The sequence below is a fragment of the Alligator sinensis genome, unplaced genomic scaffold (assembly GCF_000455745.1).
Source record: "Alligator sinensis unplaced genomic scaffold, ASM45574v1 scaffold520_1, whole genome shotgun sequence".
Classification (NCBI taxonomy): Eukaryota; Metazoa; Chordata; order Crocodylia; family Alligatoridae; genus Alligator; species Alligator sinensis.
In genome coordinates this window covers 1841678-1861099 of record NW_005842064.1, presented here as the reverse complement: position 1 = coordinate 1861099, position 19422 = coordinate 1841678, and the positions used below count along the sequence as shown (strand labels likewise).

General features: G+C 43.7%; 1 protein-coding gene across 1 annotated transcript in view; it reads left to right on the top strand.

Moving 5' to 3' along the window:
* Positions 1–125: 125 nt before the first annotated feature.
* Positions 126–19422, top strand: part of FAM117A (family with sequence similarity 117 member A) — a 48899-nt gene continuing 29602 nt past the window's right edge. Inside the window, exons 1-4 of the mRNA XM_025203742.1 lie at positions 126–525; positions 6703–6890; positions 11421–11496; positions 11928–12018. Coding sequence (XP_025059527.1) covers positions 6832–6890; positions 11421–11496; positions 11928–12018 — 226 coding nt within the window. The 5' untranslated portion in view covers positions 126–525; positions 6703–6831. The remainder of the gene's footprint in view (positions 526–6702; positions 6891–11420; positions 11497–11927; positions 12019–19422) is intronic.

The window sequence follows — 19422 nt, the reverse complement described above, 5'->3', positions numbered from 1 at the left end:
CGCTCCGCGGCCGCCAACAGCCCCCGCTCCCCGCTGGGTCCCTCACGCTTCCGCCGGGACACGGGTCACACCCCCGTCACGTGACGCGCACTGAGCCTCACGCCAGCGGGCGCCGCCATCTTGGGCTTGGACAGGTGTCCGGCTCCGCGGTAACGACGCTGCGGCGGCCATCTTGGTTCTGGGCACTGCCGTTTCCGAGCGGACGGGAGGCGGCTGTGGTTCTGAGAACGAGGCGACTGACGGGGCCTACTGAAGGCGTAAGCGGCCATCTTGGGTTCGGGCAGGATGTTGACCCGTGAGTCTGGGCGCTGTGCTAGGCGAGGGCAAGCTTAGCTTGGCTTTGGGCGGCCATCTTGTATTCTGGCGGAAGTATTCCCCCTCCCCCCATCTGGTGCCCTCCCTCAGTTAGAGGCAATGAGCGGTTTCCTCAGGCGATTCCCTCTTCCCAGCCCAGCCAGTGGTCTGTGTGCGTGGAGGGCAGCGGAACCTGCGCCGAGGGGTTCGTGTGGCCTCGAAGAGCCGCGGGTGAGTGCGGGCGGTTCCCCGGGAGACGGGAAGCGGAAGGCGCTGTCCCGGCATTTCTGTGGGCAGCGCGGGCCGCGCCCTCCCGCTTCCTGATCACATGCTGCTCGGGGTAGGTGTGGGTCCCTGGCTGGAAGAGCAGCAGGGTCCCTGGTGCTGCCTTCCCCGCCGGGCGGTGAGCGGTGTGAGGCAGGGGCTGACCGGCCTTGCCAGGTCTCTAAACATGACATTATGGTATCGGGAGCTCAAAAACGATCGTATTTGCTGAAAAATATGCGAATATATCTACAAAAGCATGCAAATAAGCCTTATTATTGACTTTATATTGTTCGTTGTAACTCACCAGTGAGTGAGTGAGAACTGGGTCATCAAAGTTGAAGTGTTTCTTTATTTTGAGTCTCGGCATTTTGGCTCAGATCAAGCGGAGACCTGTTCTTACTGCTTTTCAGCCTCTTGAAGGCTGAGATCAAGCATAGCCTATGTTTATCTAGGAAAATTTCATGATCAACATGGTGGCTTCCTAGTCACTCCTGGGGAAAACCACTCTGCTGGCATGGGATAGTACCTGCATAGGTCATGCATAATTAACCTTGGCTTTATGCCCACTTTATGGAAATGTTGGACTCCTCCCTGGCTTGCTCCTGGAGTCTTGCAGTTGGGGGCAGGCAAAGCTCAGGGGCATCTGAGCCCCAAGCCTCCGGACATGGGCCTGCAAGTAGGATGCCCACCAAGGGGTTTGGGTATATGTGAAGCCCCGCTTGGGGGTGGGGGATGCTGCCAGTGGTAGGGCCACTTATGGTTTTGGACTGACTCATGGATTTGAAATTGATTTGGCCAATTTGACTGGGAATACAGAAAATTAAAAACACAACAAAGAAACCCCCACAGGGGTGTCTAAACCCTAAGATCTCCGGGCTTGGGCCTACACATAACCCAGTGACAGGCACCCTATCTGAAGAGCTGGGATGGAGGATACTTACCGGTGGTAGCACCACATGGACTTGAACAATTGAGTTCTGCTTGGTCAATAGGATTTGGAACTGATTTGGCTAATTTGACCTGGAAGAAGAAGAAGAAAGAAGAAGAAGAAGAGTGACAGGGGGGCCTATCTCGCCCACCACGCCTTTGATGATAATTGGTTCAGTTAAGATGTCAATTAAGCGGGAGGCTGCCCATTTGATGCCCCAATGCCAGGGGGTGCTCTCTGCAGCTCCTACCTCCCCAATACTGCAGCCCAAGCCTTGCTGATGGCATCTTGATGTTCATCTCCTCCGGCCCCCACCCTGGGGCCCCAGAATCACCCAAACAGGACCCCTCTATGATCCCTCCTGATCAGGCGGCCTCTCCACCTTCATCTGGGCTACAAGCCCCCCCCAAAGCCATTTTCCCCTCTCAGGTGTGGTCCCCCTGGGACCTTCAGCTAACTGGCCCTGGCCCACCTCCAGGGCGGTCAGGACCCCAGGCCCCTGGCTCTTGGGTGTCCCTCACAGTGGGCCCCTGGCCCTTTTGACCATCCTGGTCCTGGCCCCAGCATGGGCCAGTCAAGGGTACTATCTCATTCGGGCCGGGTCTCTAGTCCATCTCTCTCTCTCTCAGGGTCCGCCCTCTGGGCCTCTCACAACACCAGCCCCCCCAGGCCCCTCAAACAACACATGGGGTTACCCACCCAGTGGTGGGGGCAAGGGGTTAAGGCGCCCCAACCCGCCTTCCACTGGGGTGGTAACTGGCCTGGCATTTCCCGGGGGCTCCCACGCCACTGAGAGCCCCACCAGACCACCCGCTTCCGGCAGGGTGCAGTTTCAGGTCATGCCTAGGACTAGGAGCCTCCTAATCATCCCCTCGCAGCTCCCCCTTACCTCCAGCTCATTCACAGCAACCCTACTGCCAGGCAATGTTGCTGCCTGGCCTCCAGCAGCCAAACTGCCCTGCTAATATAGGCAGCCCTTGTGTCTAAAAATGGCTGCCCTAATCAGGCACCTGGAGGCTGCCAGCTCCAGGCCCTTAAAGTGGCAGGCACACACAGTGCCCTGCCACAATAATAATAATAATAATAATAAAAAATCTTTGTTTTGAGGCATAAAGTTGTAAGGAAGTGCTGACAGCAAACCCAAAAGTCGGTTAAGACTCTCTTGAGAGTAACTGGTCTTTTGCATATGCTGCATGAATTAGCTGCCTGAAAAATGATTGTACATTTTGAACACTTTTACTGTTATTGATCATACACTGAACAAGGGTTGAAATTATTGTACAAATATGATAGTTATACACCTGGCAGCACTGGAGCTGACTGCTGGGAGACCACAGTCGGGTTCTTTCTTGGCACTTAGGAGGAAGGAGCGAGGCTATTCCCCAGGCTGCACAAGTGCCTGCCTGGTGTGGGCCATGTCTCTGCCTCCAGGCTAAGCTTTTCGTGGTCCTAAGCACGTGGCTGTTTCCCTTTGCTTCTAATAGGACCCCTTTGACATCTGCAGCACTGTCTCAATAAATACTAGGGAAAGTCCTGGATGTGCCTTTATTGTGCAGAAACAAATATAGAAAGACCATATAGCACTTTTCTGTCTTTGAAGGAAAAGTAGTGTGGGCAACCAGCAAATGTTCTGTGGACTATCTAGTAGGAGAATCGCTTCCCTGGTAGCTTAGAGCAGTGGTTCTCAACCTTTTTTGTACCAGGACCCATTTGTAAGCATCAACGGCCAGTCCCGACCCAGTGTCCCTCAGTCCTAACCCCTTGCCTCCCACCCCCAGGCTCCAACCCCCCAGTGTGTGGGGCAGGGGAGGGTGTGGAGCATGAGGGGCCCCAAGCAGCCTTTTGCAGGCTGGAACTGCATTTTTAAAGTTTGCTTGCAACCTTTTCATATAGTCTTGCCACCGACTTTTGGGTCATGGTTGAAAAACACTGGCTTAGAGGATGGATAACCAGGCCGCAGATGCATTAAGCCCCCCTTTTTTAAAGTTGAGTATTCACAATAAATTCAAAAAGCAGAGTAACATGCGCAAGGCGTGAAAAGAATCAAATTTTTGCTCCAGGCTTGTGTGGTTTTCATTTTTACCCATTTGTAACAAGACTGTAATTCTTCTTTCACACAAAAATAGGTTGTACAAACACAGGCCTCCAGTACAGCAATGAACTCAGTATCGTAGAGGCCTGTGTCTGCAGTTCTTGTTGGAGGGGTACACAAAAATAAAACTTAGGAGCCTGAGTCGCTTAAGCTGCCAAGTCCCAGTAGGAGTGAAAGTCTCCTTCCAAGCTGGTGGGAGTTGAGGACTTTAGTCACCAGATACTGTTGACAGTTTTACCCAAAGTTACAATTTGGGTAGAGTTTTAGAGGGCGGGGAAAGGAGCCAAAATAACCTTTGTTTTGAAATACTTTTACATTTACTTCCTTTTTGGATTATAGGCTTAAGTCAGTATTTTTTTTCAGGTTCTTTAGAATTAGCCTAATGGAGCATAGTACAACTGAATATTTTTAATAATGCAAACTTTACTTTTTTTTAATATTCTAATGTTACAAATCCAGTGAGTAACTCTCGGGAAACTAGTGTGCCAGCCAGAAACAATGGGGGAAAAAAAGTGGCAGGTTTTTAAGTTGCAACTTTTTTCATCTTCCTTGTTCTGTCTTTTATGCAGTTACAGACATTCTTTTTTAATGGGATGGGAAAACAGATAATAAGCTAAAAGCTTAGTGAAGCGTTTGCTTATTCCTACTATAATAACAGATAATGTTGTGCTCTACAACTAATCTCTGTCATTTTAAAGATCTCAAAGTGCTTCAAAGAAAGTCTCACAACAGCTTTGTGAGACATTGCAAATAAGATCTAGTCCACACTAGAAACTTTTGGCAGCATAATATATAAGATGGCAATTCTTTAAAACTCTTTCTGTCGCTCTTATTTTTTTTATATTGGCTAGAAGCCCTAACGTAGACAGTATTTTTTCTGGCAATGAAGTCTGTTTGCCAGTAGTACAACAGGGTCCTGGCCCATAACTAGAGTTTCTCAGCGCTATGGTAACATATCATAATAATAGCTGGTTTCATTTGGGGAATGATTAGAAGTCATATTGGCAAGAGAGCTATACCAGCAAACCTTTCCTGTGTAGACAGTGCCTTAAAGTGTGTACTGATGAGTTACCCATCTCTTCTGAACCTTAAACCTCACAAAAATGGAAAATGCATTTTCTTTCACCCCCCAAAATTGTGATATATGAGGTTTGGAGGATTTCATATTTCCAAGGTTCTCGAGCTGGGTGGGGGTTTTTTGTAATAAAGACAGTTGATTTATTTGAAGATGTATAACAGTCTAGAAAAGTCCTGATCATTTAAGACCATATAGCACCTTTCTATCTTCGAAGGAGAAGTGTGGGAGTATGAATTCTAAATTTTTGGCCCAGTTCTAACATGGGTAGACATATTCTCTTTTGCCAATTCCTTACAGATTCAGTTGGATAAAGAGGACTTTACTAAACTGTAGTATAATGTTTCTGTGCATTGTTAAACACTGTCACATCCAGCCAGCCAGTAACTACATTTTAGTGACTTGGTGGTTTCTTTTTATAGCTTATATATCAGTTACAGTTTAAGTCTTCCAAGACCATCTGGATGAAAAGTGATATACAAATGAAATATTTTATTACTTTTGATTTTTTTTAAATGATACTCAAGTTAACTTCTTGCAAATGTCATATTGCATACTTCACAGGGCATGCAAGTGCAGAAAGGAAATTACTGAATAAGTGGAGCAGATGAGCCAACCATGACCAGCGTTCATTCCAGATGCTTAGCTAAAGTTAAAAATAACCACTGAAGCTAAATGGCAAAATAACAACATTTTGAAAATTGCTTATAAAATTGCTGTGTGATTCCCAGTTTTAATACATCCCTTATTTCTCCCTAGAGACAAAAGTTGTTTAGTTGACAACAAAGGACATTTTGTGACCTTCATTTCCATATTTAAGATGGCCCTGGCTTTATTGTTATAGTTGCATCTTGTTGTTATGGTAACAGAAGTCTTTAAGCAACCAACTGTATGGTTCTAGTAGTTTATTAGACTCACCCTACTCTTTCATTTTGAAGTTAGCATTCACTTAGAATTAAAGGACCCAAACCTGTACACATCCCTAACACTCAGAGCAAATGGAAAGTCTGTTCTTGTGATCCTTTCTTTAGCAGGCTGCAGTCTGTATCAATACCCTGCACCATGGTTTTTCAATTAGGGATCTCCAAATCATTTGAGTAAGGTGAACGCATACTCAGTTACAGAAGACAGATGTTGAAACTTAAACGTATAAGTTCAGTAACTTTCTCAGAGGTGATAAAACTTGAAAGAGAATCCCATGGTTCAGTATGCCTTACCCGTAACTGTTTTATGGTTTGTTTGTTTTTTTAAGTACATAGGTGATCTAAAGGAAATGGATTTATGCCCCTATTTTAACAAAGGGTGGGAGGGGAGGGGGAAAGAAGGACATATTCTCTGCCTGTAAATCTGTTCAGGAACCTGATGAGAAAAGCAGATGGTTGCCCTTGTTGCCAAACTGCTTCATCCCCTGTTGGGAAGAGTATGGGTTTGGGTAATGTTTGTTTGTTCAACAGCTTACTAGAATCTTTCTCACATGTGTGCATCTACAGTAGAGCTAATTTTAGGGACAGGGTGATTCAATGGATTTTTAATGAGATGTAGAAATCGTTGCAACTTAGCTTGCTAGGTCATAATTCAGTCCAAGATTGGAATTGCAGTAGGAAGGTAAATCTGATGGCTATTCATTGACTTGTTTCTGGAATATTCCTAAAATTCCTGTCCAGGTCCTAGTGAACAGGGATCAATATCACAAAAACACCAGCATCGCTGACATTTGTTAAGTTGTGAGAGGAGGGGCCCAAGAGCTACAGATCAGCTCTGAAGGTCAGTAGCAGAGATATAAGTGTGTGCGCCTGTTATATAGGCTGTTATATTATATAAGTCTGTGCACCCATATTGTGCTTGTCTCAACCTAATGCAGTCAATCTTTTACACAAGCAGACTGAGTGACTTTTAAAAAATGCATTTAGAAGATGACATAGGGTAGCGGTCTATTTCCTTTTGCTTTTTTGTTTCTGTGAATTGTGTTAAATAAATTGCCTTGCATACAGAACTGTGGGCTGGGTCTGAAATGAAGATGGTGCTTTTATCATCTCTGTTTTTCAGGGCTACCTTCATCACCTCTGAATTAGGAACAGTGCTTTGACAGTGTCGCATTCACACTGACTTGACTTCACCACAAGATGTCACTCTGAAACACTGAAGTTAAAGGGGCTGGATCTGTCTCCACTACATATGAGAGTTGGATTATTTATTTATGAAGGAAAAATATTTCTGACTGAAGGATTTATCAGGTTCTTGAGACACTTTATTCCATTAACCAGGTCTGAATCTTATGAAGAGGGCCCAGAATGAATAACTTTTGAGTCATGTTGGGTGGAACTTTCAGAAGCACCTAACTGACTTAGTTTTGGAGAATGAAAATAGAAATGTGACTGAGGCACTTAAGAGCTACATACTCAAAAGTATTTAGGAGCTTGACTCCCATCACTTTTCATAGGAGTAAGACTTCTAAATGCCTTTGCTCTAGGCCACCAGTTCCCAATCTGTGGTACGCTTACCACCGGTGGTATGCAGACACCCTGTCAATGGTATGCATTAACAGATTTATTATAATTTATATGACAAAAAATTGTTGATGGTACTTAAGGTTGAACTGAAAAATTTGCTGGTGATTCTTAAGGTTGTATCATGTTAAATTGGTAGTGTGCAATCTATCAGTTTGGGAACCACTGCTCTAGGCTTCAGGAGCATAAATGTTCTTGGAAAACAATGGGACTTGGGCACTAATGTTACCTGAATGAGTTTGAAAGTGATCTGTTGTCCATATCTCAGCAGCACAAGCAACTAAAAGGGCATCAAAGAAGAAAGCTCTGTTGGTAAAACATTGTAGCTCTTCTGATTAGAAAAACCTGCCTTTGTAATAACCAGGGCCATTGACAGATAGTGGTTAGGGCAAGAAGTCTGCCACACTTACACTAGAGCCTTGGGTAAATCACTTAATACTCTCATAGTAACAGCCACGTAGACCAAACCTCACTGATTGTTCATTATCTCTATTTTTTATGGTCTTGAGTTACAGCAGTGAATTATGGCTATGAATATGGAGTGGCCATAGGCTTCCCACTCCTGCTTACACAAATTCCTTAGGTGTGTACCAGATGGTTGCAGTTGCATTTTGTTTCAGCTTCCTAGAGTTCCATTTTTAAAATCTGCCCTTCTCTTCTCTTGGCCAAAACCTCTGTCCAGCAGAGCAGCATCAGAAAAGCTTCTCAACCCAAGCACAGAATGCGAGGACAGTTTCCACATTCAGCTCTTCTTTCTCTGCTGAGATCAAGCTGTACGTGACAAATGGTCACCATCTTCTACAAAAGCAGCACTGCAGTAAGAGATGATGAGGCCTTGATGCTGCCAACTGGATGTAGCTGGCTAGGCATCTTGGATCTGCTTTTCTTGTGCCTTGAATCTTATGTCAGTGGCATTTGTGCAAGATGCCAGAATTCTGATTTGGTAGCATATTACATCCCTTCTGCGTAGGTGTAAATGAATGCTGGGAAGTGCAAGGTAGTAGAGAATCTAGTTTGGACTAAGGGGAGATGAGATTTCATAGCAATGTGCATGTCCCTGCAAATGCATTAGCCTCCACTTATGCTGAAATCAGGGGTGCCAAGAACTTCTCGTGGGGTCTTAGTTCATTTCCCGGTCAAACACAATGCGAGTGAACGTGTATAACCCAGGTAGACTGTAGCAGTGGTAAAGACAATCTAGCCTGCTGGATTTGTTTCTATATTATCACAATATACTATTCTAGTGGATTTGGCCATTAAAATATTCATCAGCTCTTGCATGCAGAGGAGACTCCAGTTTTGGGAGTATGTGCCTACAGTCATTTCAGCAAACAGTTGGCTGAGATGGAAAGATGCCCCTTTTCATTCCCTCCTGCTCTGATCTCCCATGGAGCACAGGACAGCACAGAATCTTCTTGTCTGGCAAACCCAAGTTTCCTTTTTTCAAGCCAGTTTGAATTTGAATGCATGCTGGCATGCAATGCAAACAACAGCTTCAAATGCTTCAATATTAAATGACTGTCTTGGCCATGTACCTCTTACTGAGCTGGAAGGTTTACAGAACCTTTAGGTGGACAAAGGTATTGCAGTAAACTCCAACAGAATCCTTCCAGTCAGTTTTTTGTGGCGGCTCTGGCATGCAGGCAGTCAACTGGAGCCAGCATTTTCTGGCATCGAGGAACAAGGTCAAGCTAGTTTGGCCCAGCTGACTTTTTAGTGTAGCGGAAAGCAGTCCAGTCTGGGTTTTGCTAAAAGCGGAAAAGTTTTCACTTAACTACAGCTGAATATAGCAAGACTTCCTGAATCACTTCCCTACCCCCTCCCTATGTGCTTACTCTTATAATCAAGTTCATTAAATAGAGCCATAACAAAAATATTTTTCTTAAATGGAGTTAAAACCCTTCTTATTAGACCAGGTGTTCTTATGCCTCCCTTGTCCCAGCTGTACCAAACTTCACGTTTGAGTGGGGGTTTGCTATCATATTGGCTGCTTTTGGATTTATGACCTGCTCCTTTAATACATTCTTTCCAGTCTAGGCAGCAGCGCTCTCCAACTGCCTGGCACTGATGTTAAGGTCTTTTTTCCTAATCAGTCAAGTCCTTTGCACACTTCTTTAAAGGAAAACTCTGGTCACTTTATTCAGCCCCATGGCACAAACATTCATTAGGGTAAGAAGCATTTGTCACCAAGAATAAGACACTGACACATGTGGGAAGTGAAGTTAAAAATGTAATCTTGCTAGGCATTTCTGAACCTATCTCGTGGGCAGTTATTTTCCATTAAAACTGACTCTGGTAAAGTTGGCAACCAGTTGTAGAGGCTGTAACCCAGTTTCCAGTTAATCTGAATAATAACTGTAGTAAGAGAAGCTGTAAGAACAGATTACATCTGGTCAATGTCCCTGAAGTCGGTGGATGACTGTAGGCAAAATCTGGCTTTTTCTCTTCCGTTGTTTAAACAGCAGCTCCATCTTACTGTTGTCCTGCACCTTGTGAAGTTATTCCCATTGGGACAAAGTGTGTGCAAAACGTTTTTATTCTGATTTGCTACCTTCTGTATGTACTTTGTATTGGTAAAATGCTACGAAATTGGGATGGTAAGTTTGTACCCATGAGCATGACTATGAAGGGCAGAACAGTGCTGAATGAGGATAACCAACTGCACTTCTATAGACCTAATCATTGCTCACATGCATTAATAATGGTTTGACAAACAGTTACGCTGCTTTCCATTCTGCTTGCACTGTGCCAGAAATGCTCATCAGCATGATGGCTACCTCAAGACCAGGTTCAACATTCCAGCTGGAATTGAAAGGTTTTTCTTTTTTAAAACTTCTGTTTTCAGTTTTTTTCTGGCTTTAAAAAAAATTACTTCTACTGTGAACTCCTAGAGTGTTGAGCTGGGCTAAATGTGGTATTCTTCCTTTGAGATCCACTTTTTTTTCCCCCATAACTAAATTCTAGTTACTAAAACAGCTAGCTCTATATTATTTCCTAATTTTGTGGGTTGTTGGGCTATTTTTGTAATGTGAACTCCATCTTGCTAGACAGAGTTCCGGGGACCACCTTTCTTCCATGATAAATAACACTTCTGTGCCACATAAAGCAAAGTAATAACAAGAAAGTATTAATGCACATTTAACTTCTAAGCAATTTATTTGTATCCAGCAACCAAAGGCATCACTATTTGACTAGCAGGCCAACAGCTAATGCCCTGTTGACCAGAGTTTTAATTAAAAAGAAACTCTTGTAAATTAAACCATACACAGTATTTTCTCCATTCCAGGCATATAATGCTTTTAAGCTTCTTCCACTGTTCAGTTTTTCTCTTAAGCGAGTTATGTTTCTTCACTTGGTATGTAATGTAGTCTCTCTCTTTTTCTGCCTCCCCTCACCCCTCCAGGGAACTACAAAGCATTGTAACTTTAGATAAGCATCTGATATAGGGTGACATTTAGAGCCATTTTATTGTGATACAGGAAGAGTAGCAGATTTTTTTTTTCTGAAAGGGAGGCAGTAGTAGAGCTAGAAACAGGATCCATGCATGGATCATTCTGAATTATAGCACTGCCACGCTGCTTCCTTTACCAGGCCCTTTCTCTTATTTCTGAATCCCTCCTTTATCCAGGATTGATTCCTCAGTGCTTGACTGGCTTCCAGTCATTGGTGTTGCCCCTGCCCCTCATTTACATGCTCCTTTACTTCATTAGCCATACTGAACCTCGCTGAATCCTCTAGAATGCAGTTTCCCTTTCTGCTGTATGATGTTACATTCTGTAAGGGGAGGGGGCTGCCTCTCCATAACTAAGTGCAGGCTGTCCCTGTCATAAGTCCTTACTTTTGATAGGGGTTGTATTTTGCTTCTATTGGAGTAGATGGTATTAACTGCCACTGATTTCACTGTGAGCAGGATCAGGTGCTGAAATAGCTTAGATGCATGATGCATTGTCTTGGTTCCCCTGAAGCAACCCTCTCTAGGGGCTTGGGGAGGGAATGAGGCATTCCTATGCTGCAGTTTACAGTAAGAATTTTGGTCAAGGATACAGGGAGTAGGGGAAAGTGGTTCATACAAAAAATGTGTCTTTGATCTATCACTTCTATGCTCAGCCCCTTAAAACCTAAACTTGGTCTCCATCCTACCCATAGTAAACAGCAAGGTGTTTACTTAATCTTGTTTAGATCTTAAGTGATGGACCAGAATTTTTAAATTGTAGCTAGATCTTTTTTGTCCTAAGATATTTTCCATTTGCTTTTCAGTTCCTCAAACAATGCTGACAGAGCTGAAGAAGAGCAGATAGTGGAATTGAGACATGTAATGGAGGGTTTTTTAAAGGTGTGACTCAGAGCAGTGTGGGGGGACTTGTTGCACATAAATAGATTCTTCTACACATTCAGAATGCAAGTGCTTAGCATAGCACACAATATACTCTGTCTTAAAAAAAGGCTTCTCTTTGGAGTCTGTTGACTAGGTCAGAAATCTACTTCACATGCCACAGGACAGATATGGTAGATTCTGAAGCTCTGCTGCATTTTCTGTGACCAATGAGGCAGCAGGGTTTCTGGTAGTCTGAGAACACAGATCTGGGTGGGTAGTTGGCTCTCTGCATAGCTGTCTGCTGTAGAGCTATACTGTTGCTTGCCTGTGCAGGGTTACATTGGCTGTAATGGCAAGATTACTGGGAAGAAGCAGATACAGCATGATAAATAAAAGTTAGGTTCTTAACCTATGGCCATCACAAGACTATCGCTTCTTTTATCTTACAGCACAGGATTCAGAAACCTCCTTACTGGGGAGATGACTGCATTTTCTCTGCAATAACAGAGTGCAGCATCCAGGAACTAGCACATGAAAAATGTAAGTGCTCTACTTCTGCCACATTCAGAGCCAGCATAGTGATTAAAAAAAACAAAAAAACAAAAATGGGGGGGGAGTAAGCTCTCAAATCGCCCCAGAATATTCAGTGTACAAATGCCTGTTTCTGTACCCAATATCAGGCTGGCTGATGTTGGGAAACTCAGCATTTGGCTGAGATTAAGATGGCTATAGCCCCCTGGATGGATAATAGCTGACAATCTGTCCCATTGTGGGCTAATTTCAAAACCTCCTTTTATGAGAGAACTAAGAACTGAGGTGGTCAGCCTTGCCAGTGACTGGCTTGATCTCTGTACCATCTACCTACACTTCACTTCTGCTGTTCTTGGGGAGCTCTGCCTAAAAGGAGAGTTGCCAGCAGCAATGCCCAAATGAAAGGGGTCACAGACCCAGGAGATTCTTAGTTAAGAATCTAGGGAAGGGAAAAACAATGGGGTATAGAAAACTAGGTCAGATTGGAGACTCAGTCTGGAATGGTGCTTCTCAAAGTAGCAAAGCTCTGTTCCATCCCATGGCAGCTTGCCACCCTCCTTGACTGTATTTGTAGCATGAAAGTTGGTCAGTTCAATCACTGAGATGCATTTGCACTCATGTCAGAGTGAAGCAGAAGCATGGAGAACCGATGATGTTTAGTTGTCCAATGGCAGGTGTTGGGGGTTCAATGGAAAGGTCTAAAAGGCTGGGGAAGTGGGGTTGGGGGTGGGCATTGAAGCTACTAGTCAGATACCATGACAAGAAAGTAAAGCTGTAGCTGCATTCATAATTCCATCTTTCACTGGGTTTTTATGATGGAGCTGTTTTCTTACCCAGGTGCACCACAGTAATTCGTTTTCCTCTTTCTTATATTTAGTGACCCTAGCCAACCACATTCATCTCCTGTTCCTTTCTCACTAGCCCCTGTGGATTTTCAAGAGGTAAGACTTATTTCAAGGAAGAAAATGGTCTTATTGAAGACTTTTTTTTTTTTTTTTTTTTACATAAAGCCAGCAACAATCCAAATTAGACTATTTAGAACAAATGTACTTTTTATACCTACATTTTGGAGGAACAGGAGGGACAGTACAGTCTGCTCGGACAACAGGTTCAAAATTGTCTTCTGCACCTGAAGTTACAATACAGGTGTATTGTATTGGATGGTATTGGATGAACTGTATTGGAGGTATTGGATGAACTGAGAGCCTGTATTTCTCTTTGAATGGAAGCTGTTGCTATCTCAGAATATTCCTCAACCCCTACCACCACCGTACGGTAGTATTGTGAATGTGGTTCTAGTACTGCATCCTGGGAACTTCTGCACAGGGAGTCATCCCACAGAATCCCTGACTAAGCAAGAGGGGGCTATTACTTTTTTTTTTTTTGTACAAGGTGGCAGGGGTAGCATTTTTTTCTTCAGTAACAAGAATCATAGCTCTTATCTCCTCTCTGATTACATCAGAAGATAAATAGCATGTGTTGCTTTGCTTCAGTAACTGAAATATTACAGTGTATGCACCACACGCCCTACAAGAGAATTTGCCTTAAAATGAGACTGGGCTGAATGCAGTCTTCACATCTGAGCATTACCCCATCGGCTCTCTGACATGCAAATTGAAATACCTGGCCTGGTGAGCATTAAGATATTTTAAGAGGACAGGGAGCACTGTACTGCTGTGATAGCCATTAGGGGAGATGCTCACTCCTTTCCCAAAAATCTGTTCTCCAGTGAGGCTGGCACAGAGCCCAAGCTGCTTTGCCACCTCACTCCTTACCCCCCTCCCCCCCATTTCTTATCTGATTAAGCCACAGTTGCCCAGGCTTTGCTGCTTTTGTATGAGATAGGCCTGCCCCACCTATTGGTAGTAGGACAGACCATTCCTCCCCTACAACTGTACCCATTTGGAAGCAGAAAAATGTCTGTATCCATAAAAGAGAGACTCTGCTCACAGGATAGGCAGGGAGAAGAACTGCAAGAGCCTCTAGGTTTTTATAACTGCCTTTTGCACTGAGGATTGGTCAAATTAAATGTTTACATTTGTAGCTTGGAATAGGACTAAGCTGCACATTGTGTAGTGTTCTTTTTATACAAGCCTTGCCATATGGTATTATTACAAAGTTCAAATGGAAGAAAGAGAGAAGTTATTAGGCACAAAGATGAGTCCAAACTTTACTTGAGAATGACATAAAGTCAGAGGCAGAAAGATAGTGAAAGGCTTTTCTAGGCCGTGGGAAATGCAAGGCCCTTTCTCCTTTGCATTTGAATAACTCAGACTGCAGGAAGGAATGGAGATGAGGTTAGCTTGAGAGCCAAACTTTCAGACTACCTCAGGGACCAATTTTCCAAATGTTCAACAGGAACAACTGGTGGGCTAGATTTTTGGCAGCCAGTAGATCACACTGTGACACTTGAACACATTTTTTAAAAAGAATTGTGAACTCTGAGCAACTTGGAAAACTTGGCACTTACTCTGGGTGTCGAGCTCTGTCCAATTTTGGTCCAAATGAGAGAAGGAAATGTAATCAGGTGCATCTCTCAATCCCAATTCTGCAGTCTAACTCTACTGAGCAAAACTTTCATCCATGCAGAATCCCTGGGCTTTTGTGTGAGTGTATGGGGCCTGCGTGCATAGAATTGCAGGACTCGGGCCTCATTTTTTACTGAATAGTATTTTTCTAAGAAAATGAACTAGCAGTCTTCAGGTAATTGGATTATTCCAGTCAACAAATGGCAAGTGGTGTGAATTACAGATAACTGATACAAGAAGAAGCCATTGTACAGCAAATTGGCCCGACTTGTCTTTAACCTTATAGCATAGGAAGAACATTTTCAGTTGTTCATAATGAAGTTGTGTTTCAAAACCTACCTTCCTTTTGTGTTTTGAGTGCAAGATTCCACTTATCTTGTCCAAATCCAGGAAAATTCAAAGCAGCATGTCGTGCATTGGTTAACCTCTGTCCTGTGAGCTCTTCCTTCAGAGGTGACAACTTCAGACATGTGACTAAGTTCAGATGAGGTAAAACTCACGTGGTAAGAGCAATGGAGTGATCAGCCTTATTTGCTTTCCTTCTGGTGTCATTGCTGGGAGATTCTGGGTTAAAAAATTCACTGCTTAAGAACTCATACAGTACCATTGTCCACGACGATGTGAAGTGCAGAGTCCATTCCTTACCTCGCTCTTGTAGGTTGAGCTATGTCTTGTAAGGTCGATGCGGTTTCTTAATGCTGTTTGCCTAAATCTTAAAATATCACTTTACTTCCTATATTTGTTTCTGTCTCTTAAGGAGGAGACAAAGACACTAACCTGGTAGTGTCAAGCAGAATTAATCAAGTCCATCCACTGCAGTTAGTTATACCAGGGGCTAAATTTGGTTCAGTGTATTTAGCCACAGTCAGCTTATCCCTATGTTTTCAGTTTATTTATAGGATTTGTCCTTTGTGGTGTGGCATTATACTTGTACATTTTGATACCTGGAATGCTGGGGCAGTTAGGTGATGTTAAAATAAAGCATTATGAAGATTGATCCTAAGCCTGATACCTATGTTCTGGTACAGTATTTGATCTATCTTATCACTATATGTGGTCACTTGATTTTCCTTTTCTATGCAGGCATCTCTGTGTAGTATGTCATGGGGCTTTTCTGCTTAACCATCCTGTTCTCAAAGCCCTACTGTAAGACAAGCTCCCCTTATGCAGATCTGGAGGGATAACACTGTAGAGACTTAGTACATTTTCTACATTTTTATTTGAGTCCTTTTCAGTATCTGCAGTCATAAGTTTCTAAAACTGGCAGGGTATTTTCTGGCGTATGAATTTAATTTAAAAACATTTTGGGGAGATTCAGTTCTACACCTCTATTTATTTAATTTAAGCTGTTTTCAGTGTCGGATGGGACTCAAAGTCTACAGGATTGGGACCCCAGGAGCAAAGGGCCTGATTCAACTCCCACTGAAGTCAATAGTAACAGGAGCTGGATCATAACCTAAAATCTAGGCTAGGAATTAAACCCTTTATTCCAAGTTGAAGTGCAGTCCTCTTCAGCTATGGTTTATTTATGCTAAGTATTTGCACTTTCCTAACAGACCAACCCTAATCTATTGTCCAAGCCCACAGAGCTTCACTTCAAGCCCATCTAATGAAAGTATTTATGCCACGCTTATCACTGTGGCAGCTGCATAAATCCAAAATAGCTTCTTAAGCTTCTCCTTTGTTCTTCTCTTCCTTGCCAGCCAGCACAATTTAAAACTATATTACTTTAAGGTCGGGGAGGCCTTTAGTCTCAAATTTCAGCTAGACAAAGGGAAAAAATCTGTGGTCCATCTAATAATTTATAATACAGGTTTATTATTGCTCCTCAACAGGTTTTTCTAGTTTAAAGACCAATTGTAAGCATCCTCCTGATTTCAAATGAAATAGAGTTAGCCTAAAATGGAGTACTTATGAAAACCTCAGCCATATACTGAGAGGCAGTGCGGTACTATGGACTGAACAGAGACATTAGCAGGAACTTCTGAATTCTCCTGGCTGTTAACTTGCCAAGAGACCTTGAGCATCTCCATCTTAAATCTTCTTGCTTCTGTTTTGGCAACTCTAAAAAAAATTAAAAAAAATAAAAATGCTAATGTTCAGAAGCCTTCATCCAGAAAGGATCATGGTTTGTTTCAAAGCACTGTACAATGTATTTTCATTAGTGAAATGTTCATAAAACACTTCTGCAAATCCTTAAAATAGATGCAGAAAAATCTCGTAAGAAATGGATTTCCTGCAGTTAACAGATGCTGTAGGAATGATGATGTCTTTCTCCCCCATCACAAAATGCCAGAAAATTATTCTCTGAGAAAAAAGGAAAAAGGAGTTTTAGGTAGTTTTGTTCTTGCACACTGTATTTTTCATAAATAGCAACCCATTATCTACCGGTAGGTGACAACTCAACCTAACCATTTAGAAATCCTTGTTTGTAACAGCTAGTAAAGCTACCTGAACAAACTTAGGTTGTGGGGTTTGTTTGTTTTACTGAAAAACCTGTATCTGGATGCCAACGTTTAGACTTATTACTTCAATTTCTGTCTGAGAGTATAGTGCTGGGAAGTACTGATAATTATTTTACTGACTCCAGCATATGGCATTATGCTATTTCACAATGCTTAGCAGCATGAAAACATGACTTCCGTGTAAGAAAATACTAAAGTATAATATGTGATATTGCAAATGATAAAACATGGTACAAAAGATGGGCTTAACTGGGCTCTAACCTCCTGTAAAAGTGTTGGTGTTTTTTTCTTAATTAAAAACAGGTTTCTAAGAATGGGTATATTTAAAAAGATTTTTAAGTTCTCTTACCCCCACTCTCCATTCCCTACTTTTGAATTTCAATAAGAGGTGACAACAGGTTTCCCTCACTTTATGCAGGTTCTGTAGAGCGATTTCGCACATTATGCGATGACCCTTTCTATATCAATAATTCGTTATATGTGAGGTAAATTCACTCTTATGCGATGGGTGTGGTGGAAGCTCGCAGTCAGCCGCTTTGTGCAGTGCATTGTAGGAGTGATGTGCACCAAAATATAGTCTCCTGTGTGGATTTGTGCTCCTCACTCGTGGTCTGCGACCACATGTTTCTGTACTTGCCATCCCCATTATGATAGTGCCTTGTGCTTGTGAGTATTGTCTGCTGTTGGTGAGTACCAAAATTGACTTGTAAAAGTGGTAGAAATTCGTCTGGGGGTCCGTATAATCAAGGTCTTGAAACATATCCCTATTTGTTACATTGTAAAGTGGGTTCCCTTTATACAAATTTGAGTTATGCACTGTTTTCCAGGAATGCATGTACAGCATAAAGCAAGGGAAACCTGTATAGAATTAGTAGTAGGTAAGTTGCTTCAGAAAGAGCTCTGTTTGTACCTGGTCTACAGCCAGGCATTTTGGTGCCTGGTGCAGGTTATGTGCAGAACATTTCCTCTCCTTCTCGCCCCCACGCATTACTATGTAATTACTTCTATTTAATTTGTTGCTTCCCCTCCCTTGCAAGTATGCCTCATGCCAGTGCACTGTCCTCCTTATGGTACCGCAGACATATCTGAACTCTGTGGCGGTTACTCAGAGAGGCTCAAGGGCAAGGACAGCAGTTGAGTCTGTGATGTCAGCTGCAATTGCATTGTGAGCAAAGTACTTCAGTCTCTTGACCTACCATCTCATGGGAACCCTCCAATAGAAAAAAAATGAAATTGGGTACAGCTGTGTGAACGCTTTGGCTCTTGCTGTTTTTTATCTTTACTCAAAGTTGCTGTTGACATCAATTAAGAGTGCCATGAAACAAGTATTCCTTTTTACACCAAAAATCCAATTTAAGCTGGTAAGTTTCAGCAACAGGTACTGTTCCATATCACTTATTTCATACAGTACTTTCAGAAAGTAGTCCAGCCGCATTATTTCTCAGCTCTGACTTCACACAGCAGAATAATCAGGACAATATACAATCACTTCTTGCTGCTTTCCCCTGCATTTTATTCCAGGCCCTGCAGGAACTATTAGTAAAATCTTCCTAAACTGCAAGCCCAAGGACTCCTATTATAAAGCCCATTACTTCCTGAGCCGCTTTTGTCAATAAAGGCATGGCTGGCAATAGGATTTGCTTTACTACCACACCGTACTAAAGAATGAGGCCTGTGGCTGCCGGTGAGCTGCTTCGATGGCACTAAATATTTGATAAAGATAATAAGCGTAGCCAGGCACAGCACTGTGCGTGCCCAGGAGCCTTTGGCTACCAAGGTCTCCTTGTTTTAAGGGGGGGGGACAGGCCAAGCTCCCCGTCTGGTTTGTACGTTGACATCCTCGTTCTGTTCTGCCGCTCTACAGCGCCCAAGCCGAGACGCTGCCTCTTCTCCCCGACCAGCAGCGCTGGCACTCGGCCATGGCTTTAGGAACGCGAAGGGGAAGCCAGCCCAGGAGCTGCTGCCGGCCGGGATCATCGGCCTCCTCCGCCGCCACGTGGTCCCGCCGCGGGTAGAGCTGCACCAACACGCGCGGGGAGGGGCGGGCCCAGTTTCTCCAGCTCCCCCGATTGGCCCCCCCGGGGTTGGAGGGGTGATAGTACACAAACAGCTTTCGCTTTCCCGATTGGTCGCCGGGGCGAAGGTGTGGAGGCTTGGCGCGACGCTCTGATTGGATCCGGAGGAGGCTGGGCCCTCTAATCGTTTCTCTTTCTCATTGGTCCTTGAAGGGCGTTCTCGTCCTTATGATTGGTCCTTGACGGGACCAAAGGGTGTAGCCCGCCAGCACTTCCTCCTCTTTTGATGGGGCCGTGGAGAAGGGTCGGGACCTCCCTCGGCATAGCCTCTCGTGATTGGTCGCCAGCGGGTTTCCCCCCTCCCCCCAAGCTGAGGCTTGCGGGGGGCGGGGCCGAACGGGGGGG